This window comes from Rhinopithecus roxellana, chromosome 11 (genome assembly GCF_007565055.1).
Source record: "Rhinopithecus roxellana isolate Shanxi Qingling chromosome 11, ASM756505v1, whole genome shotgun sequence".
NCBI lineage: Eukaryota > Metazoa > Chordata > Mammalia > Primates > Cercopithecidae > Rhinopithecus > Rhinopithecus roxellana.
This window is the reverse complement of record NC_044559.1, coordinates 30,578,288-30,593,904: the sequence shown is the minus strand read 5'-3', so window position 1 is coordinate 30,593,904 and position 15,617 is coordinate 30,578,288. Positions and strand designations below refer to the sequence as shown.

General features: G+C 44.2%; 1 protein-coding gene across 1 annotated transcript in view; it reads right to left on the bottom strand.

Moving 5' to 3' along the window:
* DMBT1 (deleted in malignant brain tumors 1) overlaps window positions 1–13,175 on the bottom strand; it is a 164,637-nt gene extending 151,462 nt beyond the window's left edge. Inside the window, 1 exon segment of the mRNA XM_030940142.1 lies at window positions 13,115–13,175. Coding sequence (XP_030796002.1) covers window positions 13,115–13,175 — 61 coding nt within the window.
* Window positions 13,176–15,617: the final 2,442 nt, after the last annotated feature.

Here is a 15,617-nt window from a genome sequence, read left to right as displayed (position 1 = left end):
GGAAACCATCATTCTTAGCAAACTATCACAAGAACAGAAAACCAAACACCGCATGTTCTCACTCATAGGTGGGAACTGAACAATGAGATCACTTGGACTCGGGAAGGGGAACATCACACACCGGGGCCTATCATGGGGAGGTAGGGGGAGGGATTGCATTGGGAGTTATACCTGATATAAATGATGAATTGAGGGGTGCTGATGCGTTGATGGGTGCAGCACACCAACACGGCACAAGTATACATATGTAACAAACCTGCACGTTATGCACATGTACCCTAGAACTTAAAGTATAATAAAAAAATAAAAAATAAAAAATAAAATAAAATAAAAAATAAAAATAAAATAAAATAAAAAGAAAATGTGGCACATATACACCATGGAATACTATGCAGCCATAAAAAGGATGAGTTCATGTCCTTTGTAGGGACATGAATGCAGCTGGAAACCATCATTCTCAGCAAACTATCGCAAGAACAGAAAACCAAACACCGCATGTTCTAACTCACAGGTGGGAACTGAACAATGAGATCACTTGGACACAGGAAGGGGAACATCACACACTGGCGCCTGTCGTGGGGTGGGGGCAGGGGGTAGGGATAGCATTAGGAGATAGACCTAATGTAAATGACGAGTTAATGGGTGCAGCACACCAATATAGCACATGTAAACATATGTAACAAACCTGCACGTTATGCACATGTACCCTAGAACTTAAAGTATAATAAAAAATAAAAAAGAAAATAAAAAAAGAAACCAGAAACCAGAACATTCTTTCAACAGAGATAGCAAACTAGGGAACATCTGTACCAGAACATCCCCACCTCATTTCTGACATGCCATCCCTGCTCCCACACTCAAGGACAAGCTGACAGATGTGCCTGAGAGAGCCTTCCATTCAACACTCTGTCATTTAAACACAGTCTACATGACACCATGCAATTCCCACTGCCAGGTCCCAGGTATCCTGCTTAATCCCATGGCAGTCGAACTCATCCAGCTCAGAAACTCAGAGCTCCAGAGCCTTGACAAGGCTCATCCACAGCATGGAACAGAACATTGAAGTTGTTCCTGGTTCTGCTGTCCACACATTTTGAATAGACCTTTCTGCACATATTGAGACCAGTTGGTAGTTTTCCAAGAATCAACCACATGGCTGTAGATTACTCCAGCTGCCATTGTAGGAATGGTGGTAAATTGTCTGAAGGGAGAAGCTTCCACTTGTTTGTTTTCCAGGAAATGGAGATAGGCTGGTCTCTACCACTGGGGATCAGTGTCCGACATAGCTAAGCCATCAGAATGGCCCAACCAGAAGTGACAAAGAGATCTGTCAAGGTATTTCCCAAAGATCTAAGCATTTTCCAAAAGTTCTGGTGCCTTTCCATTTGGACTTAGTCACTGTCACAAATCTCATGAAGGTGAGAAATGTACCTGCTGATGAAGAGCTTGAACATAAAAATAGGCAAGGTTTCATCAAGCCAGCCCATATCTACCAAGTAGGCTACTCCAATGATGCTGGGAGAGAAGCCTAAGGGGAGGAGCACTACAGGAAGAGAACCTAAGCAAACATTCATTGAAGACTTACTGTGTCTTCATAGTTTCTTGAAGATAATACCATTTTACTATTTATATATGTTATCGCTTTTAACCCTCCCATAAACCCTGTCATCTGCACTTACAGATGAGAAACTGAGGCACAGATATTTACAGAGTAGGCAAGGACACACAGACTGTAACATCCCTGTCCACCATTTTCCCCTGTACTGCCTCCTGCAAAACCACTGTCTGCTACCAACCCACTTCTTGTGGTTCTAGCTGATGCAAGGAAGGTGGTCCATGCCAACCTACTTTCCATAGCCCACCAGAGGTGGGTCTTCAATGGGAAGTCACCCAGCAGCCTTGACCAAAGCTCCACGATCCTCAGTTTTCATCTTTAAGGAGGTGGTAAGCCCTTCCCCTTCATCCATCACAAACACACAGGTTATCTCACACTCTCAGGCACTATCTTTTCTGCCCTATAGTCTGCCTCTGTCTCAGTACGGTTTAAGGACTTCGTGGATGGGAGCCTCATGTGAGCCCTTGCCATGGAGTCTCATTGTCCCCAAGTGAATGGGGACAGCCAGAGGGAATAGTGTGGAGGAGGTAGAGGATGACACAAAGTGGATGTAGTGGTGGATTGTTCATTGCTTAATGTGTCAGTTCGAGACATGACCAAGAATGAGCTCCCCAGAGATTTCCTCATTGATTATGTCTGCAGACTTGCCCCTGCCCTCTCCCTCCAGATTTAGACAAGGACTTAGAAAGCAAATAAGAACCAAGACTGACCACAGCTGTTCACACACCCACTCTTCACCCCTTTATCCCCAAAGACCAATATTTTCCCACCACCAAAAGCAAGCACCACTTTCAAAACCTCACTGATCAGCAGTCTTTTTCCCGAGAGCTTCAGCAAGTGTATCAAGAACACAGACAGAGAAATGGGACCTCAGGAGAGCCTCCCATCAGAGCATCACCCTGGCTAGATACACATTAGGGTAGCTGAGCAGGGAGGGGAGTATATGGCTGCTGGGGGACGGTGGCTACAGTCAACCTAAGTCCATGTCTGTTTCTTTCAGGTTCCTGACAACAGTGCCGGGGGTAAGAGGCAAATACTCTCCTTCCCCACTCTGCCTGGCTACTCCTGCACCTGCTCCCGACCTCAGCTCCCTGTGACTTCCCCAGGGTTGCTCTCCCAGATGGGCTGCTCACACCTCTCCTGCCATGCACTTCTGGCTCCAGCACTTCTTACACTTTGTCATTGTGCCTGTGTTATCAGTTGATGCGTCATCCCTGAAGGCAGGCGACGTGTTCCCAAGCTGTGGGCTCTCCTGCTTAGAAGGCTCCTAGGAGGACTGGGGTTCGCCAGATGAGGTGGCAAGGATGTCGAGGCCATTTTGAGAAGTCAATGTTAAAGGTTCAGTGTTACCAATCTGCTCGTGAAAAAGTCTTTAATATCAACAAGTCAAACTTACGATGTAGCCAAGAACTGTTTGGGAATATGTTAAAAATTTAAATTCACTTGACAATAAATAAAAGTAGGCAGCACTTAAAGGACACACACACACACACATACACACACACCCCTTCTGTCACTTTCTTTGTAAATTCTGAGCAAAGTAGTGCTTCCAAAATTACATTGTAGACACCAAAGTTTAATTCAGTATTGGGCCATGCAGGATGGTTTCTCAAAGTGTGGTCTGCAAACCGTCCTCGTGTGGTTCCATAGAACTGAGGATTCTTGAGCCTCACCTCAGGCCCTCCAAATCAGGGTCTCTGGAGGGAGGAATTCCAAGGACCTATTCGAACAAATACTCTAGTTGATTCTGACGTGCACTGAAGTTTAAGGCAGGGACAAAATAACATTGAAAAGAACACAATTTATAACCCATTTATGCTGCACTGAAAGAAGTTTCTATTGCCTTTGTATCTCAAGAAGGGACACAAATCCAAGTTTTATTCGTCCTTATACCATTCATTAAAGTTCAGTGAAGCAGCATTTATTCTTAAGATATAAATAATTATATTGGATTTTTAAAAATCATAGACTAATACAGGATATTCTTTTCAAAGTACTTACTGGGTATTGTGAGATGAGATGATTCAGAAGCTGCAAAGAAATAAAAGAAAAATCAGACACATGTGTTTCACCTACAGGAATCCTGACCAAAACACCCACCTTCAAACCAATACAGTGGGCTGTGAACTAGAGCTGTAGAGGCTACACATAAATCACCATCAACAGATCTATAGTCTTTTTTTGAAATGTAATTCAGATTGATAACAATTTCCTGAGTCTTTAGCATACACAAGGCGAAATACTAAACCAGCCCCAGGAAATGTGGCGATTAAAAAAAAAGGGGCTCTCAATATCTTAAAAATAAGTTTAATGAAACACTCGGTAATCACTTGTACATTTGCTCCTGTATATTTCCTGCTGAAGATACTTTGTTATTTTACTAAAATACAATTAACCCTTGATTCAGTGGAAAAGCAGATTAGGCTTGTGCACAAATGTGGGACTCGTTGCTTTTCTTTTTTCTTTGAAAAAATTAGCCCATCCAGCCATCCAGCTGGTATTTATGGGCCTGAGGAGTTGAGTTTGAGAGCTTTGAATTAATTTGCTAGCTTTCAAGGAACTGAATGAAATTGCTAAAATGCAGATTAGCAATTACTTGGTCATTTAATTCTAAAAAGTCAGGTGATGTGTTGACAAAGACCATGGGCGATGAAAATGCCTTTTCTTTCCCATAAAATGACAGAGATAATCATTTATTGAGACTTCCTACCTTTCATAAGGTTACTGGGAGAATTAAAGGGGACAATGCCCATGAAATTCTCATCCTACTAACTGGCACAAAGTCAGCACACCACAAGGGTTAGGTACTATAGTAATATCAATGATGATGATGACTGATTGTACAATTTCTACCACTCAGTGTTTTAAGCATTTCACCTGTATTATCTCATTTTGTCTTTATGGCAACTCACGATGGTAGGGTTTTTCCTCTTGGCTTATAAAGATGTAAACTGAAGCACTTAGAGGTAAAATAAGTTACCCAAGATATTAGTATTATTTCCATTTTCCTTTTGGAGAAACTGAAGTCTAGGGAGGAATAGGTATATTGACTATTATTACTCCGCCCTGTGCTACACATTTGCATTATCTCTTGGAGGCCCAACTGAGCAGATGACACCAGCATCTTCATTGTGGCCACAGTTATGGGAGAGCCAGTCATTGTGGGGGCAGCTCCACAGGTAAGACTCATATCCTGAGCAGCATATGTCATCCAGGACAATCAGCCCTGAGCCTTGGCCAAAACCAGCCACTTCCTGGGGCTGACACGGCCGAGCTGCCTGCAGACCATGTTGGCATCATTGATGTCCCAGAAGTCATCACACATGGTGTCCCAGGAACCATGGTACCTGACCTCCACCCAGCCCTTACACCAGTCACCTCCATTCACCAGCCTCAGGGTCAAATCTAGAGGGAGACACAGAGACTTCACTTCTCTGTCCCTTGCCCTACACTGTGAGCAAGGACCCCAAAAAGAACTGACGATCCGAAACCCTGATTTCTCAGCATGTTTTCCTGTTTGAATTTAAGCTCAACTTTCCTGACTCTTCAGTAGAGTTTGGCCAACCTTGCGTCTTGAGGGGGCCTGTGTGGCATCATCAATTTCGAATTCCACTGTGCCTCTGGCCTGACCTTTCAAGTAAGGTTCCAACTATGAAGAACCTGTCCTGCCCACGGCAACTCCTTTTCTCGCCAACGGAAGTGCCCCACGTGAGCCCAGCACTGTGATGGGAATTACTCCAGATGGGCTCCCTTCAGTAAACAAAATAGCCCTCCAGGTATCACTGGAAGAGCTAGGCTTGCTTCTAAGATGCCTGTAACCCTGCGCTTCACACTTCCACACTCCTGACACCTCTTCTCCCCACTCCCTCATGCCCCAAGGTGCCAATCTTGAAAGCTTAGTCATGGCAGATGATTTTGGGCATCTGCTAACATGGGAACCTCAGATCATGTACAAGAACTTCACACGTATCATCTTAGCTCATTCTCAACACAACTCCATGGAGAGACTGAGGCTCAAGAAGGTCACCCACTTGCTCGTCAACTGACTCGCAAGTGACAGAGCAAGACATGTCCTCAAGCTATTGCTCTTAACCATTTCACGCGTCTGCCTTCTGCTATATATTTTTTAACATTTGAAACATTTGACCCAACTCATGGCTTATGCTTTTGTACAAACAGGTCCTCACATACACACACAGGACTATAATAAGATGAGGAAATACTGAGTGGAGGCAGTTATCATTTGAAGTATTAACTAGGGTAGAGTTTTCAAGATGTGTTGCAAATTCTAGAAAAGAAGAAAAAAAATAAGGGATTATATCCAAAGATCCTCAGTTAGATGCTGCTGTACTCATGTGCCTCTGCTGCCCTGGTGATTGGGTACAATCCCCCAGACACCCAGTGGGGCAGCCTGGGGGCAGAGATCAGAGGCAGGAGGTATGCATAGGCAGGGGTGGGCATGGAGGCCCAGGGTCTGTCAGCTGGAAGGAGGAAGGGGCTGAAGGGCCCAACCTTGGTGACCCCATTTAAGGAGGCTCTCCCTGCCCTACGTCTAAAACCTAGCAGCAGTCGGATGCAGTGGCTCACATGTGTAATCTTAGCACTTCAGGAGGCCAAGGCAGGAGAATTGCTTGAGCCTAGGAGTTGCAGACCAGCCTGGGCAACATGGCGAGAACTTGTCTCTACAAAAGTTAAATAAAATAAAATAGAATAGCCAGGCATAGTGGTGTGCACCTGTGGTTTCAGCTACTCCAGAGGCTGAGGGAGGAGAAAGGCTTGAACCTGGGAGGTCGAGGCTATGGTGAGCCATGTCTAGGTCACTGCACCCCATCCTTGGCAACAGAACAAGACCCTGTCTCAAATATAAATATAAATATATATCAGAATAAGACATATATTTGAGATGTACACATATATATCTATATATGTATTTTCTTTTAAAACAAAATCCAGCACGATTTTCTGCAGCAGGCCCTCCTGATTCCTTGGGGGTAGTCTTGGGCAGCACCACTCCCCAGTCCCAAAGCTTAGATACAGCACTACCAGTCATCACCCGAGTCTCCTGAAAACCAGTTTCTGTGGCGTGTCTCATGCTTCCTGCTGCTGAAATTGCAAAGCAAAAAGGCCAAATGAGAGGTCACCTGAAAACAAGAGTTAGATCTGACACCCTTCTTAATTCGAGCAGGAGAGGGGGGCAACACCACATTTTAGTTTGGGGGTTCACTGGGTTTGTCACTTGTTAATTAAGTCACTCAGTGAATATGGAATAATCTCTGACTGCTCCATGAAGCATTAAACGTCAGGGAGAAAAGAAGGAATTTGTCCTAAAAGGTAAGACTCAGCCCTCCGGAGCTCACAGGCCACTTGGGCAGACACAGCTTGGTGCCTGATAACTTGGTTTTGGCCTCAGCGGGGCCCAGAGTAGAGGAGAAGTAGAAACATCAGAGGGAGCAATTCATGGGGCCCCTCTGAGCAGGAACTACCCAGAGAAGTGGATATTTCATGTAGGTTTGGAACGAGACATAGACATGTGTCAAAAGAAAATGGGGTAAAAATAGAATTGTCAGATAAAATATAGGGCGTCCAGTTAAACTTGAATGTCAGATAAACAAGAAATACTTTTTAAATGTAAGTATGTCCCAAATATTGCATGGGACAAACTTATACAAAAAAGTTATTTTGTATCCAAAATTCACATTTAAGCGGGTGTCCTGTATTTTTATTTGAGGAATCTGTTAACTCTGAATGAAAGGTACCCCAGAGGCGGCAGTAGGCAGGAAGCTCTCTTCACTGACCTTTAGCTAAAACCCAGCCAGGTCAACTGAAGCCCTCCAGCCTCTGTAACCTGCTGAGCACTAGTGTGGGTGGGCCAGGCACATTTGGCACACCTGGCAGTTTCCACTCCAACCAACTGCAATGCGTGGTCATCTAGAGTCAGATGTGAGTCCCAAACGTACTTGTGCCAGTGGTAGTTGGCATGAAATTAAATTAAATATTAAATACATTAATGAAATATGGGTGCAAAAAGAAAGATGTCTTTCTATAAAGATAAGGCAGAATGCTTTTTAGCAACTTGGTTTATTCAGTAGATGAAAGAAAATAAAAATAAGTAGAAGAAAGGTAAATAAAACAATAGAACTTTTGCACTTTTATTTGCTTTGCAAATGTTTTTAATGCCAGGTTCCTCTTTAGAGAAACTAAAATTAGAAATAAGAGATGATGCATAATGGGTGTGGTTTATGCCAGAAAAGCATTACAGAACTACTGAAGATCCCTGCAGAGAGAAATGCCTACGTCAACAAATTAGGGAATCAATGTATGGATTACATGTTTTAAGTTAAAACGAAACATCTAAAGTGTGTAGATCCTATTTTCTGATTTCCCATTTTAAACAATTTTTTTGAATAACCCATCAACTACCTGTCTCAGTTACATTAGAGAAGAGTTCTTCTTAGGCCAGGCACGGTGGCTCACGCCTGTAATCCCAGCACTTTGGGAGGCTGATCACAAGGTCAGGAGATCGAGACCTTCCTGGCTAACACGGTGAAACCCCGTCTTTATTAAAAAATACAAAAAATTAGCCGGGTGTGGTGGTGGGCACCTGTAGTCCCAGTTTCTTGGGAGGCTGAGGCAGGAGAATGGTGTGAACTCGGGAACCAGAGCTTGCAGTGAGCAGAGCCAAGTTTGCGCCACCGGCACTCCAGCCTGGGCGACAGAGCAAGACTCCGTCTCAAAAAAAAGAAAAGAAAAGAAAAGAGTTCTTCTTGAGAAATGATTCTCAAAGTGGATTCCATGACGCATCAGGCAGCGCCTGGGGACTTGTTGAAAATGTAAAGTCTTAGCCTCACCCAGACTTACAAAGTCAGGAACTTCAGATGTGGCACTCAACGCTGTTTTCAGAAGCACTCCCACGATTCTAACACACACTAAGCTTGAAAAATGCTGTTCTGCAGCGTGTGTAAAGGGCACGGTAGCAGCAATGTTATTAGTGTGGTAAGAAAGAATTCATTTACAACCACATACTGAGCTGTGGCTATAATAGATGCTCTTCCACCGGGCGGGGAGAATATTGAGATTATACAAAGCCTCCACTGCCCTTTGGAATTAGACTCTAGTGAGTGAAACAAACAGATAAGCAATTAGTAGCTACAGCAAACATGCAGGTAAGCAAGTAGAGCATAGCAAACTAAGGGCTCCAATGGACGGATGTTCAGGAGGACAGCAGAAGGTCACATGTGATTGACCCTCAAGTCAATCACTGAGCTATACCAGGCAGGATGGGCAGAGGAAAGCCAGGCAAAGGGGAAGGTCCAAGTTAAAATTAGCACTAAGGAGGCAGAGACACTATGAATGTACTGCTCCTTCAAAACAACCTCCTAAGAATTAAACTACAAACTGCAAAACTTCTTGAGCGCCTCATGGCAGACAGAGAAGAACCAGGTTTCTGGATGGCGACACTGAGCGTAGAAATGTTGATCATTCAAAACTAATTCATAGGTTTCGTATAATTTTTATCAAAGGGTTTTTCTTTGTTTGACTAGTTTTTTCAAAAAATAATTCTAAAGTTCACCAGGACAAACAAATAGGCTAAAAATAACTGATACATTCTTGAAAAATAAAAAATACTGACAGGGCAGGGTGTTAGGAGGATGGAAATGAGATGGAAGAACCTGTGTTCCCCATGGACTTGGGAGGCAGGTGACCGGGGTTCAAGTTCTAGACCCGCCATGTATTTTTTCTCTGAACACAGACAAGTCATGCAACCTCATCGGTCTTCATTTCCTCATTTGTAAAAGGGTGATTATGCTACTTCATAAGGTTATTGTGAAGACAAAATCAGAAAACATAAGTGTTTAGTACAGTGTTTGCCATGTAGTCAGTGTTCAAAAACATTATTTGCTCAAAATTAGTAAAATAAAGTGAGATAAACTAAAGTTATAAAAATTAAAATACAGAAAAAAAACCTAAGTCAGATATAACTCACACCAGAAAGTAAAATAATTTTCAGAACTCAAGAACTATTTTTTAAAGGCACAAAAATAAGAAACTAGTTACATTTTTATCTGATTCCTGTTAGAAATTTCTAGATTTAAAATCAATAGAAGAAATCAGCTGGGTGTGGTGGCTCACGCCTGTAATCTCAGCACTTTGGGAGGCTGGGGTAGGTCACCTGAGCTCAGGAGTTCGAGACCAGCCTAGCCAACATGGTGAAACCCTATCTCTACTAAAAATACAAAAATTAGCCAGGTGTGGTGATGGGCACCTCTGGTCCCAGCTACTCGGGAGGCTGAGATAGGAGAATTGCTTGAACCCGGGAGGCAGAGGTTGCAGTGAGCCAAGATCACACCACTGCACTCCAGCCTGGGCAACAGAGCAAGACTCCATCTCAAAAAAAAAAAAAAAAAAAATCAATCGCAGAAATCACAAAGGAAAACAGCAGTATATTTAATTACATAAAAATATAAAATATGTGTGCAGAAAAAATCAAGATTAAAAGGCAAACCACAAACTGGGAAAATATTTGTCATCAATATAATGGCAAAGTATAAGTATCCCAAATATATAGAGTTTATATAAATCAATAAAGAAAACACTAACTTTCCCCAAAATTGGACAAAATACATAAGCAATTCAAAGAAAAGGAGTACAGATGACTTAAAAATGTTCACTCTAAGAAAAGAAATGCAAGAAATGTGGACTAAGAAATGCAAACTTAAATGACTCTATGGCATTTTTTCATCCAGCAGTTCAGCCAAGATTTTTGAAAAGTGACTTCAGAGCTGGTGAAAGTGCAGGAATTGCTACTCTTGCTTTCTACTGGTAGAAGTAAGAATCGCTTCTGGAAAACGATTTATCGTTGTTTTTTTTTTTTTTTTGAGACAGAGTCTCACTCTGTCACCCAGGCTGGAGCGCAGTGGCACAATCGCAGCTCACTGCAACCTCTGCCTCCTGAGTTCAAGTGATTCTCATGCTAACAAACGAACACTGGTACCTTCCTACTAAGTTTACTCCAGGCTTTATCTGGATTTCACCAGTTTTTCCTTTTCTGTTCCAGGATCCAATCCAAGAGTTCACATTACTTTTAGAAAGCTGCTTTTGGACAAAACATGAGGAAAACGTCTAGAGTAGCAACACTAAATGGTTCTGAGGCTCTGTCCATGTGCCAGACACTGCATGGGTTGGAACACAACCCCCATTTATAAATGAGTAAACTGAGACTCGCAGAGGCTCCACAGCGGGCAAGTGGCAGAGGAGGGGCATTGCTGGGTACCACAGCCCTTCCTGCCCAGCACAAACCTGGGCATACTGAGTTTTTCTCAAGAGTTTGCATGAAGACCAAAGCTGACAGGTGCTTGCCACCTTGGTACTTCCAGCGCAAAGCTCTGTGACCAGGCTCCAAGCACTGAGTAAGATGCCATGGTTCAGTTCATCACCTCAGCTCCCTGCAAGGAGCAGCAAGGGCCAGTGGGCCAGAGCTGTCATCTGAATGCTAATGAATTCGATCCAGATTCAAGCCCTAACACAGCCACTCACCAGTGCTGCCTTTGGACAACCCAATAACCTTTCTGAGCCTCAGTTCCCCCACCTGAAATGTGGAAATAATTGTTCCTAACTTCAGGGATGTTAGCAGATTTAAATAAGAGAATACGGGTCCACTTCAGAGAGCATGAATTCCCACCTCTGAACGGCAAACACAGGCCTGCTTGCACATGTGTGCATGTCTGTCCATATGCATGCACATAACATCATAGGCAAACTACAAATTTCCTCCATCCAAGAGCATTGCTGCCTGTTGTTCCTCTGTGGATAAAGACAGGGCAATTCACTCCATCTACAGCGGCTGATGTGAATTCCATGTCACGGTTCAGAGACAATCTGGAGGGTGAACTCGGTACTGACAAGAGCTGGGGCTGAGGACACAGCCTCCCAGTTTCAAATGCTTCTGATGGAGGCAGGAGGAGGATGCCCAGTCTCCACTCCCCTGAGGTCCTGGGTCTGGTGACCCCCAGCCCCTCCACACGCTCATCACAGGGCATGGGCCTGCTCCCTACCACCCGGGTGTGATGGCTGGATTTTGGGGTGCTGCTTTCATGAAAGCAAACTCCCAAATGAACTTTAATCTTCAAAGCTTCCCTCACTGAGCCTAGGGGGAGAGTGAGAGTTCTGGAAGTTATCTGAAAATTAGGTGATTTTTTTACCCTGTCTCCTGAAATTCATAAATCTAGCAAAAGGTGACACAAAAGAAAAAAAAATGGCAGTAGGAAATATAGAAGAAGGAAGAAAGAAATGAATAAAAAGAGGAAGAGAAAGCAAAAGGGAGGGAAGGAAGGTAGAAAGAAGATAGAAACAAAGGGAGAGAGAGAGAAATAGGGAGGAAAGGTGATAAGAGCTGCCCAATAGATGAGGAGAAAGAGCGAGAGAGAAAAAGAGAGAGGGAGGGAAGGTGGTAATAGCTGCCTGATAGATGAAGAGAAACAGAGAGAGAGAGAAGGAAGGTGATAATAGTGCCCAATAGTTGAAGAGAGAGACAGAGAGAAAGGTGATAACAGCCCCCCAAATGATAAAGAGAAAGAGAGATGGAGAGAGAAACAGAGAGGAGGGAGGAAGGAGGGAGGAAAAGTAATAACTGCCTGATAGATGAGAGAGACAGGAAGATACGGTGCAGGGGGCGGGGAGAGAAAGGCAGAGACAGAAACAGAGGGAGAAGGAGGGAGAAAAGGTGATAGCTGCCCAAAAGATGGGAAAGAGAGAAAGATACAGAGAGAGAGAGAGAGAGAGGCATAGAGAGAGGAAGAGAGAGAGACAGAATAGGCAAACTGAGAATCACTTGTTCCCCTAGTATCTCTGCAAAATGCCATTGAGATGCAGCAATCAGCATGCTCTGCCGATGGCTCTCTCACGTTTATTATCTGACTCTAAGAACATACAGCTATGCTTGAGTGACTGGGCTTCAAGTGTTTGTTTAAAGCTGTGCATGACAGACAAACTTGGAATCTTAATGATTTTGTCTGTGCTCAATTACTTGACCTGATTTTGCTCGGCAAATATTAGCCATCAAGCCAGACACACCTGTAGAAAGAAGCCGCATAAAGGGCATTTACAGTGGGAATCCTTTCTGCCCGTTTTCGTAGCACACAAATTGTGTGTTTAACCAATTGCTGCAAAGTTTGAGGGCATCTTTAATAATACACATCCACCTTTCCTGAACTTCAGGGATTTTTCTAAGACCAATCAATCATTCCTTTAGTTGAATGACTTACTGAAAACATTGACATAATGACTGGCTTTTTCTAACTACAACCATTTATATTTCTCAGCCAGAAACAAAACAAAAAAGAGCCATTCCTCCTGAACACCTGCAAACAATTAGAATTATCAGCAAATGGCTACCCACTCTTTGATATAAAACTTCCCTTGAAATGGAAACTAGTAGATATAATTTGCCATGATTGAGTCTGCAGGAGAGAAATTAATGAATATAATAATTAAACGTAATACCTGTAGGTAGAACTTGTCCCCATAATAGACACATTTCAAGGATGACCGTGGAGATCCCCATTTTGCTGGGTTCTCAATTGAATAGAAAATCCTTGACATTTATAGGTACCTAGCTAAAAGGAGGTGTGTCCTCTAGGGTGGCATATTTCTACTGCTGCTATAAATCAATATGAAGGAAGTGAGGGCTTTTGCTAACGGTCAATGGCTAATCTGTGGGAAAAACTTAGGTGTGTTTGATTGATTGCCATATGAACAATCTGGCTGTTGCCCAGCTGCAAACGCACTGACATAAGTGAACAATTTCCAACTTCCTTCTAGGTGAACCTCGAAGACTCCCAAGTGTTTCCTGAATATGGGCTTGATTTTAATCTTGGGGAGTTCAAATTAACCTGTGGGAAGTTTGCCCCAAGGTTTGGGGCCAAACAGGATGTGGGCTGCTGAGCAAATACAAGACACAGTGCCAAGGGGGAAAGAATCTCTTTGGGATGGTTTTTCCTGGCAGGACATTCTCTCATCAACCCCTGTGCAGTGCAAGTAACCTCACCTTGGAAGAATGAAGATGACATGAGTGTGGATGTGATCGGAGAGCAGAAGGCATGAGGGATGATTCCATGGAGACCATGAGTCCATAATAACTTTGGCCACAGTCTTCTGGGTCTCACACTAATTCCACAACAGGAGCTGAGAAACGCATGACCTCAAACTGAACCACCTCCAACCATTTCCACGGCTTTGATTTCTTATACTTGACACGCACATTGTATGACCCTCAGAGCTTGGCAAACCCACAAAACCTGCCCCCAACCTCCACCTACACTGCACACAATCCCCCTCATTGGATTTGCTATGTAAATATCACTTCACTCTTTGGGACCCTCAGAAGTCATCACCAGAGTCTGACAATCCCCCCACACACTCTACCGAGAAGGTTGCCTGATATTTATTTTTTTAAAAAGACACTTGATGGCCAGTAACTCTTGGTTAAAAGCAGGCAGTTTTCCAGGACTTGCCTCTGTTTTCCTAGCCTGGGTGAGCTGTGCCCTGCTTCTCAGCTGAGAGGCTGAGGCCGTCAAATGACACTTGGCTTCTCTGCCATGCACTGCTCATCAGTAGTCTGTGCTGCATTCTAGAAGGGTACCGTGAACCCATGTCCTGTGTCAGCCACCAGTCAGAATTTAGGGCTGGAAGTCTGCCTTTGGCTTCATCTAGATGAAAGTTACATTCAATCTTTAATTTCTTTTTTAATCCTACAACTCTTCCTGTTGTTTCCAGGTGCCTCTTCACCCCTTGAGGAGAACAGGAACACAGAATAGGCTGACTGTGTTTCATCCTCCTACTGCCAGATCAGCAACTGATAAGCATTGAGTGATGACAGAACAGGGTTACTCACCTACCAGGGAATGCCCAAGACCAGACACATGCTGGATTCCTCTTAGAAGGGGATTGTGATCCCTTGGTTCCTGGAGTGTTGGACTGAGAATGATTATGCAGCTGGGTCTGGGATCCTCAGAGTGTCATGACAGATGAGCATTGTCCGCCGTGAGCGCAGCAGGGAAAGATGGTAAGAATACTAAATACCTGTGAACAGGAAGGGGTAATAAGTGTCCTTCTGAGACAAAAGCAGACTGCCTGGTCTTAGAGACAGACCTGCCTGGTGACAATGTCAACAGGGGGTAGCAAGTATTAGTACAAGCTACTATGAGAATGTAAAGAAGAGCATCTAAATCAGATGACAGAGGCCATCCCTCAGAGAGGGTGGCACCAAACAGTCTTGAAATACCAGTAGGGGTCAGCCCAGCAAATGAGAGTGAGAAGACTGGATGAGGAACAGGAGAGATTCTCCCAGCTGTGCAGGAATGGGGGCGGGGAGCCTTCTCCTCCAGGAAAGCGTGATGTCCCAGCTATCTCTCAGCTTGCCAGGGACACCTTTCTTGAGAATGTGTGGGATTTTCTGAACTGTGCAACCTCCCTGTTTTTGTTGTTTTGACTGCATCCTTTGTCCACGCCGGTTAGCAGAAAAGATCCTAAGACAACAAGGGCTTGTGAGCTTTTTATTCAGGAGACAGCAGGAAGAAGGAAAGGGTGAAGCCCAGCTGTCATTTCAATGCCAGCCCAGGTAGGCATCCCAGGTGGGAAATGGGTGACTTCAGTGGAACAAGAAGGATGTGGTGGTCCCGGGCGTGCGGGCAGAAGACAGTGGGGTTGAGGGCCACCTGCCAACACCGTGTGGGTCCTCGGGCTTCACCGTCAGGTGCCCCATCTTGTCCCAAGGCCATTTTGTGGCTCCTAAGACACCATTTAGAGAGGCCTTTCCTTGGAGGAAGAGAAGGGTTCCGGGGGGACAACCCCTTCCAGCAGCAGCCCCTCCCAGAGGACCCTCGTCTTCCCCTGCCTACTGGTTAGAAGTATCTGCTTAAACAGCGTGGGGTGGAAGACCACAACCACAAAGTTCCATTTGATTCACCCCAGAACTGCCGTGAAGAACAACAGGAAGCAAGAGAAG